General features: G+C 35.0%; 1 protein-coding gene across 3 annotated transcripts in view; it reads right to left on the bottom strand.

The window, feature by feature from the left end:
* Positions 1-20314, bottom strand: part of FAM13A (family with sequence similarity 13 member A) — a 91439-nt gene that overhangs the window by 32736 nt on the left and 38389 nt on the right. For all 3 annotated transcript variants that reach the window (XM_072625429.1, XM_072625428.1, XM_072625430.1), the window contains exons 6-8: positions 12602-12681; positions 11733-11775; positions 4579-4726 (exon numbers count right to left, since the gene is read on the bottom strand). In XM_072625429.1, the coding sequence (XP_072481530.1) occupies positions 4579-4726; positions 11733-11775; positions 12602-12681 (271 nt within the window). The remainder of the gene's footprint in view (positions 1-4578; positions 4727-11732; positions 11776-12601; positions 12682-20314) is intronic.

Raw genomic sequence — 20314 nt, 5'->3', positions numbered from 1 at the left:
ATAAATTCAAGCTTTAAATATAGGCAATTTATGATAAGGCAAAAATTATTGATCAAATGATGCTTTACTTAGATATTCTAATTAGGAAATCATCAAAGAAACTAAATGAGACAAGTAGTAGCTCCAGCAAAGTTACAAGCTTAGAAGAGAAATACACAACAGTGAACAGAATATATATATTGTTATCATTATACATATATAGACACACATATGTATATATATATATATAATAACAAATCCAAGAAGCAATAACAGAAAGGAAATCCAATTCCAATAACTACAAAATGAATGAAATATTTGGGGAGAGGAACAAACTACTAAAGCAGATTAATACTGGAATAGAAATTATTACAAAAGAAATTTTTAAAAATGTTTAATAGTTGGATGAATACTCAGTACTTGCAGATGGGCCAGGACAATATAATCAAGATGGAAATACTACCAAAGTTGATTTTCAGTTTTAATATGATACTAATCAAACTACCAAAGGAATATTTCATAGGACTTAAAAAAAGAATAATAATAATAAAATTCATCTGGAGAAACAAAACAGAATATCATGGGAAATAATGAAGAAAGATGGGGATTATGGGGGAACAGCAGACAAACCTTTATAAATCAGTAGTCATCAAAACCATTAGGTTTTAATTACAAAATTGAAAGGCAGGTTAATAGAACCAGAAACAAGAGAACTCAATACATCTCTGTTTGATAAATCTGAAAACATAAATTACTTAGGAAAGAATTCCTCACTGAGGCATATGACATAAGATTTTAGTCTATGCCTCATTAAATTCAAAATAGATACATGACTTTGATTACTAAAGAAGATGCTGTAAAAAATTAGAAGAGAAATCATCTTCCTTTCATAGACATGGGTGTGATGTTAATTTTTAACCAAACGGGATACAAAAGATAAAATAAGTATAATTTGTTATAACTGAAAAGCGATTGAACGAACAAAAAAAAATGCATCTAGAATAAGAAGGGAACAAGTTGAAAGGAAAAAAAAAATCTTCATATCCAATTTCTCAGATAAGGGTTTAGTAGCTAAGATCTATGGACAACTTACAGAAATATGTAAGACCAAAAGCCATTCATCAATAGATAAGTAGTCAAAGGATATGAATAAATCATTCTCAAAAGAAGAATGGTAAATCTTTAGCAATCATATAAACAATGCTTCAGATCACTAACAACAGAAATGCAAATCAAAACAATCTTGAGGTTTAATTCAGACCCAGAAAAATTTGGCAAATAACACAAAAGTTAAGACTAATCCAGGGTGGAGAACCTGTGGCCTTGAGGCCACAAGTTCCCAGTCCTTACTCTAGTCAGTATGGGAGGAGCTGTAAAAAGCATGGCATATTGATTGATGCACTGTTTGCAGAGCTGGTTATAGTCATTCTGTAAAGCAATTTGGATTTATGCAAATAAAACAGCTAATATGTTCATAACCTTTGACTCAAAAATTGCACAACTAGACATATACCCAAAGGAGGTCACAGACAAAAACAAAGGCTCTGTATATACCGAAACAGGCAGCTAATCAGTACGGTGTTGGACCTGGAATCAGGAAGGCATGAGTTCAAATCCAGCCTCTAATACTTACTAGTTGTATGATCCTGGGAAAGTTACTTGACCTCTCTAAGCCTCATTGTTCTCATCTGTAAAATGGGGATAATAATAGCACCAACTCTAAGAATTGTTGTGAAGATCAAATGAGAGAATATACGTCAAGCACTTTGCAAACCTTAAAGTAATACACAAATGCTAGCTACTATTATTTGTAATAATTATAAATAACAATAACAACCAACATTCAGAGTAGTAGCATATTTTCTAGCAAAATATTTTTAGAAACAAAGTAGATGCCAAGTGAATCGAGAATGTTTAAACCAACTATGGCACAAGAATGTAATGGAATATTACTGAGTTTCATGAGATAATGAACATAATGAACACAAAGAATCATGGAAAAGATTTACATGAGCTTATACAGCATAAACTAGTTGGAGCCAAGAAAAAAATTTGCAATTACTAGAATATTGAAAATGGAAAGAGCCACAAAATAATTTTTAAAAAGAATGTTGCAAAATTACAATGCACAACTTTGATCCCAAGAAAGAGATATGGGAAGATACTTTCTCCAATTCCTTCACAAAGTTGGGAAGAGGATGTTTCCATTGTTGTCCAACACACACACACACACACACTCAGACTTTTTGGATATATTCATTGTTTTTGCTGAATTTTTTCTATTCTTCCCTTTTTCTTTATTAAAAAATTATTTGCTATAAAGGCTGGTCCTCTGGAGTAGGAAAGAGGAGAAATATAAGAAAAAAAATTAGGTGATATAAAAAAGTATAAATAAAATATCAGGAAAATTTTATTTTTAAAAAGCAACATATATATAGATATATATAAAATTGGGATTTAAAAAGCAAGGAAGAAACAGAACTGATTCTGGAATCAGAGGAACTAAGTTCAAGAACCTGATTCTTACTACCTGTGTTGTGTTAACGTGGGCAAGTCACTTTCACGGCCCCATTTCCCTCATCTGTAAAATGCCAAAATTGTTCTAGGAGGCTTCTGTGCTCTTTCAAGCTTGAGTCTAGATCAGTGATCCTATGATCCCAATGATGCAATAATCCTAAACTCTTTGCATAACATGATCAAGTCATTTTGGGAATAAGCATAGCTTATTGTCTCTGGATAAAATTTCCTCGTACTGGAAGATGGTGCAAACATATACTTACCTTAAGATAAGAGCAAGGTAAATTGCATCCAGTTTAGGAGGTGGGAAAATAAAACACACACCCTCCTCTCTTCAGGGTGAATTATTAAGCCATTAGTTGATATTTGGAACCCAGACAAAAAAAAAAATCTCATGACCCAGAAGAGCTTTCCTCCCCGCCTCCCTTCATTCTAAGGAAACAGGTAGATTATTATACTTTGGGGACTCCAAAACCAGACTTAGTGTTTTCTGAAAGGATTAATTTTTAGCACTTATTAGTGCTTTTGCAGAGGAAACCTATTGCTGCTGGGGTTTTTGGTTTTGTTTTGAATGACAGGAAACATTTGATTATTTCTAAACAAAATGCAGTTTTACCTGGGTTAAAGAATTCATATTCTGTCTGAGGGACAAAATGAAAAAAAAAAAAAAAGACTGCAGTTTTTGCTTTATCTGCAAAGTATCAGAAGCTGACAAAACCCCACCTTAGATGTGAGTACTGGTTAAGAGGGAAAGGTTATGTTTCTGACAGGCAGGGTATGAAGGAATTTTTCTTTCCCACCTCACTTCAGTGAAAGTCAAGGGTGTGCGTGGTGCTGCTTTTCTGCTTGGTCTGGATGTCTTTTAAATCTTTTATTCCATCTTCTGCCATTCTAATTAACATGGAGTACTCATGGTTGGATAAAGGAATAGGAGACTGGGGAATCACAGAACTGAAGGGGGCTGTTTCAAGTAATTTTGATTTATAACATATCTCTGTCATTCATGTCACAACATATCACCCTATGTGAGGTCATTCTTCTAAATGATACTAGCCTAAACCTTTCCTCTCTTCTTTTTCCTGTTAAATATATAATGTATGGCAAACTAAATTTTCTCATTCTGTCTCTGTCTCTCACGTACACAAGCACATGCATGCATGCATGCATGCATATACACACACCCCAACACAAAAACATATGGTCATACACAAATTCCCCAATAGTTTATGTATAATTAAGGAGCTAACTGACCTCCAGTCTCTTAATATAAGCATTAATAATCACCTGCAAATCAAATTAAAAAATTTAACTATGATTATGTAAATGAGGAAATTTAAATTCAGCATTGTATTCGATAAGTTGATGCCTGTTTATAAAATTAAAGGAAAAAAACCTGCATTAAACACTGAAGCAAAGGGAGTGAAATAGTCTTTTTGATAGAATTTTAGCTCACTACATTCTCAAATGGTAGTCATCGGGAAAAGAACTGGGATGTTTTTTGAGAGAAGGAAAAAGTACCTTCCTCAAGAAAGTCTACATTATTTGACCTTGCTTTCCTTAAATACTCTTTTGCTCTGTCTTGCAGTATTGTTAAAATGAGGAGTTCTCATGGATGTACAAGGCAAGGGTTACTGGAGTATAACAATGTTGAGCAGGATCTGTTTTTCTTCACTCTGATTTAGAATTTGATTTCAATTTGATTTGTTAAAAATAAAGTCTTTTCCCCCCCTGCTAGGAGTGAGGGGACTAATGATGATGAGGAAACAGTTTACTGGAATGTGGTGAGGGAGAAAAGGCCATACTATAAAAGGAATAAATAAATGCAGCCTGCCTCCTCACTATCCTGAGCTGCAAACAGTACGTGCAAAAGAACATTTTTCAGAAGTGAAATGGAATATGCAGATGATGCTACACTGGGAAATATCATTTGTGGCACATACTTGCAGTCAGACCAAAAGAGATTTTCTGTCATTTTAGGTAATTTAACCTAAGTGTAGTTATTCCAATGCAGTCACATCTTTCCTCCACGTAGTGGTATGCACATGCTATTTCATTAACTAAGAAAACATCGCGCCACCGTACCTTCCCAGCTGTTCTCACTGCGCAAAGCGGTCAAGTCCAACTGAGGCATTTCAGGGACAAAGGTGTCTTCCTGCACATCCGAGTCTTGGTTTCTCTGGAGTTTCGTTTCAGGTAGGCTTGGATGTTCCTGAATCTTCATGGTGAAGATCTGCAATAACACCCACGTAAAACTGTCACGCACAAGAAAAGCCAAAAGCTGCCTGCAAGGGCTTTTCCTCTAGGCTGGAAGCTTTCAAATAGTGGTTGCACGGAGTGCAAAGCCCCAAATCCAGATCCTTGCTTGAGGAGCCCTAGATGCTACTTCTAGTCACTCGCCCGCATATCAGGCTCCCATATGCTTTTCCTTGAACTTTTCCTTCCTTCTAAAGCTACTACGTAAAGCTTCCAAAGGCAAAGGCAGCTCGTATTGATAGCTGAATGCAGCTGACAGTCATGAATATTGATTTGGGGGCAGGGAGGAGGGGAGGGAGTTGCTAGTTTCTTTACCGAGGGTGCCTCCCCTAGATTGTAAACAAACAAACAAAAAGAAACCGCTTTCACTGTTGCTAAGGCTGCGGTAGCAACACAGTCTTTGCAAAGCCGACTTGCTAGCCTCTAAGGTAAACAGCCCTGGACAGCTACGATCACAGGCTGGGAACAAGAAAGCCTTCACGCAGGCCAGGCAGGCTGAGCTCAATTAGTGCCGGCGAAACTGCAGGCTGCCCATTCTCTGATTTCCTCTGCTTGTTTTCTAGCAGGGCGTGGAGAGAACAGGACTATTTATGGAGGAGCTCTCTGGGTTAAAGCAATATTGCGCAAATGTAAATGGTAGTGGGGCTTGGCGTATCAGCTGGGAGCAGTGCAGAATCTGGGTAAGAGCCAAAACTGCAGAGAGGCCGTCTTTCTTTTTTCTTTCTCTTTAACCCCTTCTGATAAAAGTAAGGAGCTGTCAGGCCAGTGATGAATAATTTATATCGTGCAACATGAAATTGTCATTTGTTTCCACTCTCCTTCATCTCTTGAATATTTCATCTGCCTTACTATGTCATAAAGAAAAACAAGAGTTGTACAAGAACAAAACACGTTCGATTTCTTAAGGTAATTTCTTTAAATAAAAGGATCGTAACCCAATCAAACCCTAAAAAATGGAAAACCTAAAAATAACTCATATGATAAATTTCACATATTCAAAATAAAACATGACTTTGCTTGACAAGCTCCCCTTAATCATCTAATCCACTTTAACAGTGCTAGCGGGAATAAAGGCTCTTAATACATTTCCAAGAAGTGATTCATGAGAAGTAATATTTTCTCTAGTGAAATAGACTATCATCAGTTCATGTGTGTAAAAGAGAGAGAGGAGAGGAGAAGGGGACAGAGAAGGAGAGAGGATGAGAGAGAAAGGGAGATGGAGACATGAATTCCTTCTAATTACTCCAGCCCTCCCTCCCATTATCTTGTATCTGTTTTATACATCCTTATATATGTTGATGGCCTCTAATAAGTAAACTGTGATAAAACAATAGGTCTTTTAAAACAATAATTTGACACAAACACAAAAGTTCTTTAAGATACAAAAACATGACATAACCATTTCTTCGCTCCCTTCTCTTCTCTCTCTACACCCACTCTACACTTTCCCCACGAGCCCAATTAATATCTCTAACCTGTATATCCAACCTTCGTCTTTGTCTCTTGAGCACCCATCCAGCATTAGCAACTACTTGCTGGTTATCCCCACCTGACCAGCATCCCAAACACAGCATGTCTCAAATGAACTTCATTATTTTTCCCTCTAAATCTATCCTTTCTTCTTAACTTCCCTATTTCTGTACAGGGTACCATTATCCTTCTCGACACCACAGTTTCTACTCTCTCCATTTCATCGCTTCTCAAGTCTTGTTGATTCTGTTTCCACATCTTTCCCATGTAGCCCTTTCTTTCCACTCACACAGCCAACAGCTTAGCTCAAGCTCTCATCATCTCTCAACAGCTGTATTGCAATAGGTTCTTAATTGGCTTTCTTGCCTCTAGATCTCTCAACCATAATCTATTCTTCACAGAGCTGACAAACGATATTCCAGAAGTACGGGTTGGACCATGACACAATCTTGCTCAAGATGCTCCAGAGATTTCCCTGTTGATTCTGAAATGCAAACTTCTTGGTTTGGCATTTAAAGACTTTGGGGAAAATGTTGAATTTGGAGTGAAAGGACCTGAGTTCCAATCCCAATTCTGCTACTTATTAACTGAATGGGTTTGGGCAACTCACTTAACCCTTGAGACCTTTATAAAGAAAGGCTTTGGGAAGAGTTTATTGCTCTGCCCTCCAGCCTTCCATCAGAGGGAGGGAAGAGGCGACTGGGAGAGGATCTCATAAGACGTGGATATTGGGTAGTATTTGAAGTACAATTCATCAGACGGAAAAATGCAATCAAACCTAACATTTAAGGTAATACAAATTACACAGGAAGTAGCAGTTCATCCTATACAGAAGAGACGTGTTACTCTGGAGGAAGGAGAAACATATAAGCTTCCAACACATCAAACTTTGGGAAAAGATGTGAAATTTAAGGTTTCAGAATCCTTTTGAGATTGAACTAACTTGGAAATGGATCCAAATAAGGTAGTCGCTTTTTCAAGTTCAATTACTTATCATCTAGCAAATTTCCAAACTTTTTAGTATGAAAAACTAGTAGCTGAAATAATGGAATCTTTCACTTCAACAAATATTTGTTGCTGAGTTTAATGTACTCCCAGGTATCAACTGTTTGGCATCCTTTATCAGTTAATTTTTTTTCTTAATCTTAATGGAAAACTCCTGCATTTCCTCTTTAATATCCAGACCCTTCCCCCCTCCCCTTCAAGCAATGGTAAGTAAAAAAATAATAAAGTACTTTTTCATTATGAATGACCTATTTGTTATCAAAAGTATATTTCTAAGCTCCTCTAAGCAAGAGGCTTATAGAGGACAAGGAATGCAAAACTTTTTTTTTGAAGGAATTTAACATTTTCTTGACCTTGTCATTCCTATATAATCTGATCTCTTGGTTAAGATAATACTTTTCTGTGCAATTAATTACCAGTTTGTATTGAATTTATATTTCTTTATAAAAACTGTATAAAAAGTTTAAAGACAAAACAACTTAACAAACATAGTTCAACTCTGAGGACCACCACCATTGGAGAAATTGTTGTTCAGATATGTTCAACTCTTGGTGACCCATTTGTGATTTTCTCCACTAAGATAACAGAGTAGTTTACCATTTCCTTTTGCAGCTCATTTAAATGAAGGCAAACAGGGTTAAGTGACTTGCCCAGGGTCACACAGCTATTGTTTGAAGCTGTATTTGAACTCGGGTTCTCCTGACCTCAGGGTTGGTACTCCATCCACTGTGCCATCTAGCTGCCCCATTGGGGGAATTACTAGGAATAAAACTTTTAAGAAAGATTAGAAATATAATTTTGCTACCTATTTCTAGGTAGTATTGTCTTTTGAATTGTTGATTTTTTGAAAATGCTTTTAAAAAGCATTTTCTCTACTTTGCCCATTTTTATTTTTCCATAAGATCATAGATTTAGAGCTAGAAAATGTCTTAGAATCCACTTAGTTCAACACCCTAAGTTTACAGATGATGAAGAAGGCTTAGGTTAGCAGTGAAGATCACATAGCTACTAAGTGGGAGACAGAAGTTGAAATCAGGCCTTCTTGAAACATTTTAACCATTGTAGCATAATGTTAGAGATTCAGAGAAGGAAGGGATCTTTGAAGCCATAAAATCCATTTTACAGATGAGGAAACTAAGGCAGAGAGCTTAAGTGACTTTCCCAGGGTCACAGAGCTAGAGTGTAGAAGAACACAGCCTTGGGTTTCCAAGTCGGCTGCTTTATTGACTGAGTATACCACCCAGAAGCATCATTTTTTTTTAAAAAGCTACTGGAGTAGAGAAAAGGGAGGATTTGGAAAACCAGAATTGAAAATTAGAAAAAACTAAACTCCAAATGACATTGTTCTAAAATATGAGTTTAAAAGAAGAGAAACATGGTAGGGCTTTTGCTTTTTATTTTTAAATCACAGATTGGAATCCCCTATCATTTTAGGATAACCTGTCAAATTACATGACTTTTATAGGGTGCAAATGTCTTATAAAAACCATGACAAAATTAGACAGACATGCTCAATTTGGCACCTTGTGCATTTCTGAGTGTGTCAGATAGCTCAGCAGATCCTTTGTGCTTGTGCTTACCTTCTCATTTGAATCTTTATAATGATGGTGATTACCAAACAGTCTTTAAGCAAGTAAACATTGTGCTATGTGCTGCTGGTTAAAAGCTGTATTGGAGGATAGCAAATGTATTTGGTAGAGGGTGTCAAGCTAAATTTTTCACTTGTGTGTGACTTCATTGGAAGCTATCCAAGGAGTCCTTAGAATTGATTTATTTCAGTGTGGTCTCTGGTTGTCTTTGGAATTTGTGAATTAATGTTATAAAATACCTCCAAAAGTCCTTCTTTAGAGTCTTGTATCTTACAAAGTATGACAGGCATAAAAGAACTGAGATGAGCCCCATCCAGAGGAGAAAGCCTCAGCAATTTTCTTTCAAGTAATGCATAGAGTCATGAGTAGATGCTTTATGAAAGGGAAAAAGGGCACATAAAGTAATGAAAACACAGGTGGAAAATAGAACATGCCAAGGTGGAGATTCTGCCCTTTAAGAGGCAAAGAAGGATAAATCAGTATGCTAACTGGGTCCCATAAGGGAAGGAAGGCAGTAAAGTGATAGCATAAGCTAGGAATACCAGTTGAAAGACCTTTCCATCTCAAGATCTATGTCCCTATCCTTCTCAGCATGTGAAAAAGCTGTGAGGCCAGGTCTGTACTCCCTGGCAGAAATACTAGAAAACAAATGCTTCTCAAAACAACCGTACAGAGGGAATTTTCAATCTCTGCTTTACCAGGTCCTTCTGTACTGCCAACAAACATACTCAGAAGACCCCCATTCTTTAAAAACAAACAACAACAAAAAATCCTTCTGCATTTGATTCTACCATTTTCTTCAGCTATTACCCTAGATTTCTCTTCTTTTTCACAACCAAATTCTTAAAAAAACAAACAAACAAAAAAAACTGTCCACACTTGTTGCCTTTACCTTCTCATTTACTCACTTCTTAGTCCTTTGCAATCTGGCTTCTGACCTCCTCATTCAACAGAACTAATCTAGCTAACCACACTAATCTAACTAAGTAACTAATTTAACTAAACTAATCTCTCCAAGAATACCAATGATTTATTAATTTCCCTCCACATATTTTAATTCTTTGTTTAATATTTTATTTTCCCCATTTATATGTAAAAGATTTATTCATTTCCAATGAACTTTTCTCAATCTCTCTAAGACCAATGATGTATTAATTCCCAATGGACTTTTCTCAATCCTTTTCCTCCATGACTTTATTACAGCATCTGACAATGGTCACTTCCTTGAAAACCCTCCTCTTGTCCACACTTCCCAATTTCTATTAGGGGCACCAAAGTCCTTATGGTTACCCAGGTTTCCAACCTTGGAATCATCCTTGATTCTTCTTTCTGCCTTGTCTTACCTCTTACATCCAAAACAGTTGCCAAGATTTCTCAACTTCACCTTACCCTCTGCAACTTTTGCCTATCATCTGAAATAACTACTGCTCATTCCCTTTTTCAATTCATTCTCCATATAGCCGTTGACGTGATATCATTAAACTACAAATCTGACCATATCACATTCCTTTTATTTACTTTTATTTAATATTTCTTTCCCCAATTACTTGTAAAAATTTTTTTAATATTCATTTTTTTTAAAATTCTGAGTTCCAGTTCTTTCCCTCCTAGCTCCCCTTCCCCCCTAATTGAAAAAGCATGCAATCTGATATAGGTTCTACCTATATTGATTCTACTTCTTTTCAAGATGCTCTGGTGGTCTCCTATTAATTCAAGGATAAAATGCAAACTCCTCTGGCTTTGAATGACCTTCATAATCTGTCTTCAATATGCTTTTCTAGTCCTATCTCATGTTTGGCTCTTTTACGCCCTTGTTTCAGTCAAACAAACCTGCACCTAATACTCCATCTACCATTTTGGATCCCTGGAACAAATTATTCCCCATTTCTAGAATACATCTCACCTCACTCCTGCATCATAGAATCCCTAGCTTCCTGAAAAACTCAGTTCAAGTGCCACCTCCTATAGGGAGCCTCGTTTGATGTCCCAAGTTGCTAGTGCCTTCTCCCCAGAAATTATTTTGGACAATTTGTATTTAATTTTCTACATGAACATTTCCCCAAGCAATAGAATGTAAACTCTTTGAGGTTAGGGACTGTTTGTTATTTTTTAATCTCCAGAGTTCCAGTGCTTAGCATAATGCTAGGCACATAGTAGGCCCTTAATAAATAATTGCTGAATAAACTGAAAAAGTAGGAAATATTTTTTTCTTCTAGGGAAGAATTCCAAAAAATCAAGAGCTCAAGAGGTTTAGAATCCAGGTACAAATACTAAGATGAGTGTCGCTATCATTGTGCTGAGCACGCAATGCCTATATTAATGTAGAGGTCAGCAATGTAACTTCAAGAAAATATTTAAGAACTTGGGTTATCTGTTCTGTTTCTGAATAACCAGTAGGAGCAGCCTGAGTTCAATACCTCAGTGTGGACTTAGGAGAAACCACCACAAATTTAAAACATTCTATTATTTTTCAAGAAACAAGATGGAAAAGGGAAAGAGACATACTATGTGGTATGAAAGCCAAAAGAAGTCTCTCTGTTGCTCAATATCATTTCTACTAGAAACATTCATATTTCTAAAATTGTGTAGAACCCCCAAACCCCTCTAGAATAAGCCCCTCATTTTGTGTGTGAGGATACTGAGATCCAGGAAGGTGAAATAAATCACCCAAACTCACACCAGGAGTATATGAGATTTCAGCGAATGTCCTCTGACTCCCAAATCAGTATTAAATCCATTGCTTTTCATTAATTTCTTCCATAAACATGTATTATATATCTACTCAATAAAAGAATCTTAAATGTTTCTTAAGGAGCCTTCTTAAAGTATACCCATCTCAGTGATGATAATCTAGTCAAGCATGGCCCAGTTGCTCTATCTCACACTGACAGACAATATATAAAACATTAGCATACTGACCTGGGAATGCTGTGGGTACTTCCTGTCACTGCTATTTTCCTTGCTAAAAACAAACAAACAAACAAGTACACATTGCATGAAGACAAGAAAATTTGTTTTATTACAACACTTCTCATCCTTTCCTCCCTTGGATTTTTTTCTATTTCAGACTTCTGGTACACTTATATTTCTATATAGCAGCCAACCTGAATGGTTTTAAAAAAAAAGAGAGAAAAATATACACAGCTTGAACTATTGTTACTGGGAAAGAGAAGTTCCTTCACCTGAACATAAACATCAGCCTGGCCACAAAAAACACCAGTGAGAAACAAATGAAGTTGAAATTATTTCTTTATTTAAAACAATCAACTATTTTTTAAAGATAAGTTTTTACCAAGCCTTCTGTTTTTGCATTACATTCATTTATAGATAGAGGACTCCTCCAGAATGGAACCTTCTCTAGTAATAAAAAAAATAAAACAGGTCAGCGAAACAATGAATATGGTAAAGACATCTGACAATCTATGTAACATTATATCTGAGGATTGTCTCAGCTCTGTTCCATTGTTTATTTTTTTGTTGTTGTTCACAGGACCACTACTATTTTTTTAAAAAAATTACTCAGGATTTGATTTCTTTTTAGGGATCTTTCCATCTATATTGTTGCACTCATTATCTACATTGTTCTTCTGGTTTTGTTAAAAATGGTTTCTTTTTTTTTAACCCCCACTTGGATTCTTTTATGTCAGAAAATAAGTGAATAAATACTTTAATATAGCATGTATTATAGAAATATATACATATTATATATATGTATATATATATATTATATATATCATGAGACATACAGAGATAGAGAGAGAAACTTATTTATGGTCTCATGAACTTACCTTTCATCAGACATTAGTTCCAGGATATTATCACATCCAAGTCTCTCCTGAGGTCTTGTAGAATGGATGCTTTCCATAGTCTATAAGGCAATATATTACTATTAAACAGGGCACTGCATGTGATATACAGATGTTACATTTTACGCAGAAACAATCTGATTTTAATTTTTGCCATATTTAAACTATTAGAAGATATAAGAAACTTTACAAGATATCTTTATTTTTTGTGCTTATATAACCCCTTTTGTGCAAGAATTCAGAAATCATTATAGAAATATTAATTCTGTCTCTAGCAGCCTTGTTAGGTATTTTCTGAATTTGATAGATGGATATAGTGAGATGCAGAAATTATACACAATGTTATTGAAGGGACGGTTTGTCAATATTTAGAAAGGGAAGTAATGATCACTAAGAGACTACAGCTTCATCAAAAACAGGTCATCCCAGATGAACTTTTTTTAGTACAAAGTTGACATAAGATCAAGAGAATGATATAGCACAATTTACCTAGATTTTTAGCAGAGCATGTGACAAAATGTCTCAGGCAAGATGGAGAGATGCCAGGTAGAACACATTAATACAATTAGGTCAATTCATAACTGTTGACTAACTCTGACTGAAGAGGAGTTATTAGATGATTAATGCCAGCTCAGAGAGCAGTCTCTATTGGACTGCCCCCAAGGATCTGTCCTCATTCCTATGTTATTTGACATTATCAATGACTTGAGTAATAACAAAATTATCAAATTTGCAGGTAAAGAAAGCTTGGAGGGATAGCAAATGCAGCAGATACAGGAATCAGAATCCAAAATAAATTTCAAAGGTTAGAAAAATGTGCTGAAAGGTGAAATCTAATGGAGATAAAGGTAAAATCTCACATTTGGCTTACAAAATAACCAACTTTGCAAGTATGTACTGGATAAGGTAAAAGTTAATATGAAAAAGATCTGAAGAATTTAGTAGAATGTAAGCTCAATAAAATCATGTGAAATAATTGTTTTTTTCTAAAGGAATGTGTTTTTAATCTATTTTGAGCAGCATAGTGTCCAGAATGTGGGAGGTGATATTTCCCATTGTTCCATACCAGGATATTGTTCAAGAACTCCACCTTCAGAGTCATTATGTTTAGTAATGTGTCACAATTTTAAAAAGTAAACACTATGAGTGAAACTATGTCATAAGATGATCAATTAAAGGAAATGAGGATGTTTAGGAAGAAGAAGAGACAACAGGAAGGGAAAATGATAGCCTCCTTCAGGTTTCTGAAAATATTGTCATAGAAGGACAAAGTCTCTCCTTCAAGTTTTCCCACAAAGGTTCAGACGGTAGAATACAGAACAACTGGTAAAAGTTGTATAGAAGTAAATTCAGGCTGGACATGAGGAACTATTAATAAACAGAATGGGCTCCCATGGGAAGTGATGGCCTTCACACTAGGTGGTTTCTTTTCAAAAAGTTATTATTTTTAACTTTTTAAAAAGTCAGCTAGTATTTATTTTCTGTCCTTTCCACCCCTCCCTCCCAATGAAAACAAAACAAAATAAAATACTTGTAACAAATAAGCATAGTCAAGCAAAATAAATTCCCATATTGGTTAAGTCCAAAAACATGTCTCATTCTGCATCCAAAGTCCTTCAGTGAACTATTAGGAGGTGAGTGGCATGCAACATCAATTCTCTGTCATCATAACTAATTAATGCATTGAGAAGAGGTCTTAGGTCTCAATTTAATTTTTTTCAATATAATGTTATAGAATAAATTGTTCAGTTGGTTCTACTAATTTTGCTGTTTATCAGTTCTTGCAATTCTCCCCAAGTTTCTCTAACACTGTCCCTTTCATCACTTATTATTCATATATTATAATTTGTTTGGTCATTTCCTGATTGATAGTAAACCCCTAATATTTCAGGTTTTTATCATGATTTTGTGTAATTGTGTTCCTTTTCTCTTTATTTTATTACTTTGGTATATATATGTCTAATCATGCTACTGCGGGGTTAAAGGATATGGTTAAACATAGTTCCAAGTTGTTTTCCAGAATGACTGGACCAGTTCACACCTCTACCAATAGTGCACAAATGTGATTATCCTTCGTCATCCCCCTGGACACATAATTTTCCTTTTTTTTTTCTTTTGGACAGTGTTGCTAATCTGATGGGTATGAGATGAAACCAGAATTGTTTTAGTTTGCATTTTTCTAATTAATAGTGAATGGAAGCATTTTCATGTCACTATTGATGACTCAGAATTCTTGTTCTGAAAACAACTTTTAGATATCTTTTGACCATTTATCAGTGGGGAATGGCTCTTGTTCTTATATGTTTAAATCAGTTCCTTATAAACTTGGAAATGCAATGTTTTCAAAGAAACTTGCTGCAAAGGTTTTATTCCCTCCTGTCAACTCTAATTTTAGCTATATTGGGGTGTGTGTGTGTGTGTGTGTAAAAACTGGATGTAGTTAAAATCATACACTGTACCTTCTCTGTTCCTTTCTATTCCTCGCTGGATCAGGAACTCTTCCACATTTATATGAAAGGCAATTTCTCCCTAACTCCTTTAATCTATTTATGATTTATCCTTTAGGTCTGAGTCATATCACAATTAGGAGCTTCTCGTGGTATATGGTATGAAATGCTGGCCTAAAATTAGTTTCTTTCAGACTGCATTCCAGTTTCACCAAGAGTTTTTGTTGAATAGTGAGTCCTTGTCCCAATAGCTGCAGTCTTTGGGCTTGTCAAAGGCTCATTTGCTGTTCTGCTATTTTACTTCAATATATCATGTAAATAATCTGTTCCACTTACCAACCTCTCTATTTCTTAATTGGTACCAAATTGTTTTGATGATTACTACTCTGTAGTACAGCTTGAGATCTAGTATTCTTGAGATTTTTGACCTTTTGTTACCCCAGGTGAATTTTATTATTTTTTCTAGCTTTATAAAAGAATCCTTTAATAGTTTGACTAGTATGATATTGAATAAGTAAATTAATTTAGGTATCATTATTATTACATTTGCTCAGCCTATCCATAAGTAATTGATATTTTTTAATTAATTAGAGCTTCCTTTATTTGTGTAAAGAGTGTAGTATAATTGTGTCATATAGTTCTTACGTGTGCCTTAGCTGGTAGATTCCCAAGTATTTTATATATATTATAATTATTTTAAATGGAATTTCTCTTTCCATGTCTCCCTGTTGGATTTTTGGGTAACATTCAGAAACATTTAAAATGTATTAGGGTTTATGTCCTGCAACTTTACTGAAGTTGTTAAATATTTTAATTAGCTTTTTAGTTGATTCTCTAGGGTTCTCTAAACAATTATATCACCTGTAAAAAGTGATGACATTCTTTCTTCTTTGCTTGTACTTATTTCATCAATTTCTTTTACTTCTCTTATTGCTGTAGCTAGTTTTTTCTAGCATTGTCTTGAATAGCTATAATGATCATGGATATCCTTGATTTACCCCTGATTTTACTGGAAAAGCCAGTAGTCGATCCCTATTACAGATAACACGGGCTTGATTTTAGATAGGTACTCCTTATCACATTAAGGAAAGGTCCATTTATTGTTATGCTTGCTAGTGGCTAGTGTTTTCAATAGGAATGGGTATTATATGTTGTCAAAAGCTTTTTCTTCATCTATGTAATATATATAATATATAATATAATATATAATCATATGATTTTTGTTGTTTTTGTTAAAATGGACAATTATGTGTTTAGGTATTTTTTAAAATTGAACTAGCCCTGAATTCCTGGCAAAAATCAATCTAGGGTAGATTTTTTGTGATATGTTTATAGTCTCCTTATTAATATTTGATTTTTATAAATTTGCATTAATATGTATTATTATTATCAGTCTATGGTTTTCTATTTCAACTCTCCCTGGCTTAAATATCAAAGTCATATTTAATATGACTTCTTCTTTTCCTTTTTTTCTTCATCTTTGTGATTCTGGATTGAAAGCATAGGAAAGATGGGGCATGACCCCCTCTTTTTTTTTTTTTTGCATAGCTTCCCTACTCAAGAAGTTCTAGTTCCTTCCTGTTGCCTCAGGATTAAATAGCAAATCCACTGTTTAGTACTTAAAACACTTCACAAGTTGGTTCATTCTTTTGGAATGATTTCACATTGCTTTTTGCCATGCATTCTGTGTTCCAGGTAAACTGGCCTGTTTACTATTCTCCATCCCAACATTCCATCTTAATCCTTGGTGCTTTTACATAAGCTATACCCCAAGTCAATGATTTCTCTCATCACTTCTGCCTCTTAGAATACCTAGTTCCCTTCAAAGACAGTTGAAATGGTCTTTCATGTTATATTTCCTCTTCCTTGTGACACCAGTATGTTGACTTTGCATATATTTTATAGTTACTTATTTGTTTCCTTTTTATAGAAGCTATCCTTCTTGGGCTTGCCTTAGGAGGCAAGAAGTTAAGCTCTCTACTTCTTGAGGCCAGTAACTAATTTATTTTTGCTTTTTTTTTTTGTCTCCAGTGATATATACACAGTAGATATCTAATAAATATGTGTTGAAATGCATATGAGAAATACAAAGTACAAAAACATCAGATGAGGATCCCTTCCAGCTAAGGGGAGCAGAGAAAATTTAGAAGTAAAAGTGGCATTTGAGGTCAGCACTGAAGGGTCAATCAGTAGTTAGGTCAGCCTATCAGAACAGGAGGAGAGAACTTTAGGGAGATAGATCAGTTTGTGTCCATTGAAATAAGTAGGACCCACAAAGCTTCACCAATAATGCTGGGGTTTTTTGTTGTTTTTTTCCATTGTACTTAACTTTGCCTGTTGTCTAGCTGATTTCAATTCCAAAGTTAAGTATAGGTGACTGTCTATTAAATGCAAACCCAAAGGCTTCTGTGAAAGCACATGGTGTCCTTGCAGGCCATTTTACGTAACCAGGTTATGAATATTCAATGTGCTAACGTGCACTTGTAGGACAGTGTCATCATTAGAATAATTTTAATGTTTAAATCAAAAATATCAAACAATACAAGGAAATCAAATTCTAATAGCTAATTGTAAAATGCACTTTAACACATTGAAGTTCAGGCCCCATCTTTCCTTATCCCTTCAATCCAAAATCACAAAGATTTTTAAATTTTAATTTAGAAAAATAATCTCAAGTCTAATAAAGGTAGGGCTTTTTATGACTAACTCTTAGATTGTGGAAATTATTTCCAATTTCTTTTTTCTTTAATTCTCTGAGTTTTGTTACTGAAAGGCAACTATGAGATAATTTGACCATAGAAGCATGTAAAAACCCTCAAGGCAAAAAATATTGTTTAAAATTGTAAAATGTCAAAGAATCTTTTTTAGAGGGCATGACAGTGATTTTTCTTCTTACACAAAACAAGTTAACCTCAGCACTTCCCTGCTAGTCAGAACTGGTTCACTGTTCTAACGTCACATAACTAGAGGAAAATGAGCTTCATAGCCAATAAATTCTCATTAATACAAACTAAGGGCAGAGTTAGACTTCTCCTTACGTGTTTCATTCCATACATTAATTTCCTGAATGACATGATACTATCAGGTTGGGGAAATCCTGGCATGGAAACCACTTCCACCAAATGAAGGGCACATTTATCTGTGACTGAGTTAAGAAGTTCTCCAGAATTACCCAAGGTTCATAGAAATTGATTATTTGCCCAGGTTCATATAGGAGAGGGAGGAGTCTCCTTGACTTTGGGCCCAGCACTCATGGATACAATGCCCCCTCTCTTTCATGCCATGTTGTTTGCAATTGTATTATTATTAAAACATTCAAAAAAGGACCAGAATGACTTTTTCAAAAGTAAAGTAAAGCTCACCTTAGCTTTAATCTCAAAGCTAATTTTCTCTCTCTTCCTTAGCCCTATAAAGTAAGAACTTCCTTTTTATCTTCTCTCCTTTCATTTTTGTGATATTCTATGCTAAAGTTGAGAAATCAATAAAAACTGACAAAAGAAAATGAAATCATCTGTTAACAAACATATATTAAGTGCCATGTACCAGGCACTGTGTTAAACACTGGGGATAAAAGAAAGGTAAAAAACAGTCCCAAGTCTCAAAGAGCTCACATTCTAACGGAGGAGAAAATACGCAGACAACTACATATATAAACTAGTTAGATGCAGAAAACATTGAAAGTAATCAAAAGAGAGTTGATACCAGAATTAAGAGGGATCAGGGAAGGTAGAAGGGATTTTAGCTGGGACTTAAAGGAAGCCAAGGAAGGCAGGAGATAAAAGTTGAAGAAGGAGAGCATCCCTGGCATGGAGGACAGTCAAAGGATAGAGTCTCTTGTTTGAGGCCAGTGTCACTGAATCATAAAGTACATGGCGTAGTATAGGGTGGGAGAAGGCTGTAGAGGTGTGTGTGGTAGGCTGCTTATGAAGGGTGTGTAATGCCAACAAAAGATTTTATATTTTATCCTAGAAGTGAGATAGAATCATCAGAGTTTATTGAGTAATTCTTACTTATTTTTAATATATCTGATAGTGTGGTAATTATTATTTTTTATCTATCTATCCATTTCTCTTCATTCAGTCAATCTGTGCTCTAGCCACATAGGTCTTCTTGCTGGAGTTGAAAACATTTCATGTCCTGTCTATCTTTGTACAGACTGTCCAATATACCTGAAATACATTCCCTCCCCATCTCTACCTCTTAAAATCTCTAGCATCCTTCAAAGCTCAGTTCAAATGCGACCTCCTACAAGAAGAGACTTTTCTTTCTAGCAACAGCAACAGCCTCCTACCCTGCCCGAAAATTACCCTTTATTTTCTTTGTATATATTTTGTATAGACTTATATGTGCATATGTAATGTAAGTATCAGGAAGACAGAGACTTTTGTCAATGGGGTCCTACTGCCTAAAATGGTGCCTGGCACAGAACAGACTTCTATTAAATGCTTGATGATTGATTGCTAGAATAGCACAGAGTGCGTCAAAATGGTGGGTGTGCTTGCTGTTAAGCACAGCAAGATGAATTTTTTAAATTGGAAAGAAGGGTTCAATTTCTTTGATTTTATTTTTAGATTAAAGGTGTTTTCTCAAAAGAATCCATGCTTTTAGTAATACTTTAGTAAATGGCTGGTTTCTTAGTGCTGAAACTGCTTTAAAGAAACATTTAATTGTCAAGTTATATGGACAATATATACCAAGGTACAACAGTAAACCCATATGAATATTGTTGTCAACTTAGTTCTGGGATCTCTGTTCTTCTCTAAAAGTTACTGGGTTTTATTCTCCAAATAATGAACAATAAAGTAATGGGGGTTATGAAATAATTCACATAATGACATTTGCTATAGTATTGATGAATATAAAAGGAATGATTAATGGAAAGAAAAAATCTATTAAAAACTAAGGGATTAAGGATGAAACTGAAAAAATAATAAAATGATATTTAAAAGTTAATGATATTAGCAGCCCTTATCAAAATGGTTCTTAGAAGAAAAATTACAATAGTGTGCCTACATTGATAAGAGAATATAAAAGACTCGATGAATTATCTGTACCTAAAGACACTAGAGAAAGGGGAGAGGGAAGGAAATTCCAAAAACATAAGAAAATAAAGCTAATAAAAATGAGAGCAGAAGTAAATAAATAATTACCTCATTTTATGGATGAGGAAACTGAAGTAATGAAATGACTTGTCAAGGTCACACAGCTTAATTAGCCTCCAAGTCAGAATTTAAATACAGGTGTTCTC

The sequence above is a fragment of the Notamacropus eugenii genome, chromosome 7 (genome assembly GCF_028372415.1).
Source record: "Notamacropus eugenii isolate mMacEug1 chromosome 7, mMacEug1.pri_v2, whole genome shotgun sequence".
In the NCBI taxonomy this organism is placed as follows: Eukaryota; Metazoa; Chordata; class Mammalia; order Diprotodontia; family Macropodidae; genus Notamacropus; species Notamacropus eugenii.
The sequence above is the reverse complement of the archived record's forward strand: the minus strand, read 5'-3'. Positions and strand labels throughout refer to the sequence as shown.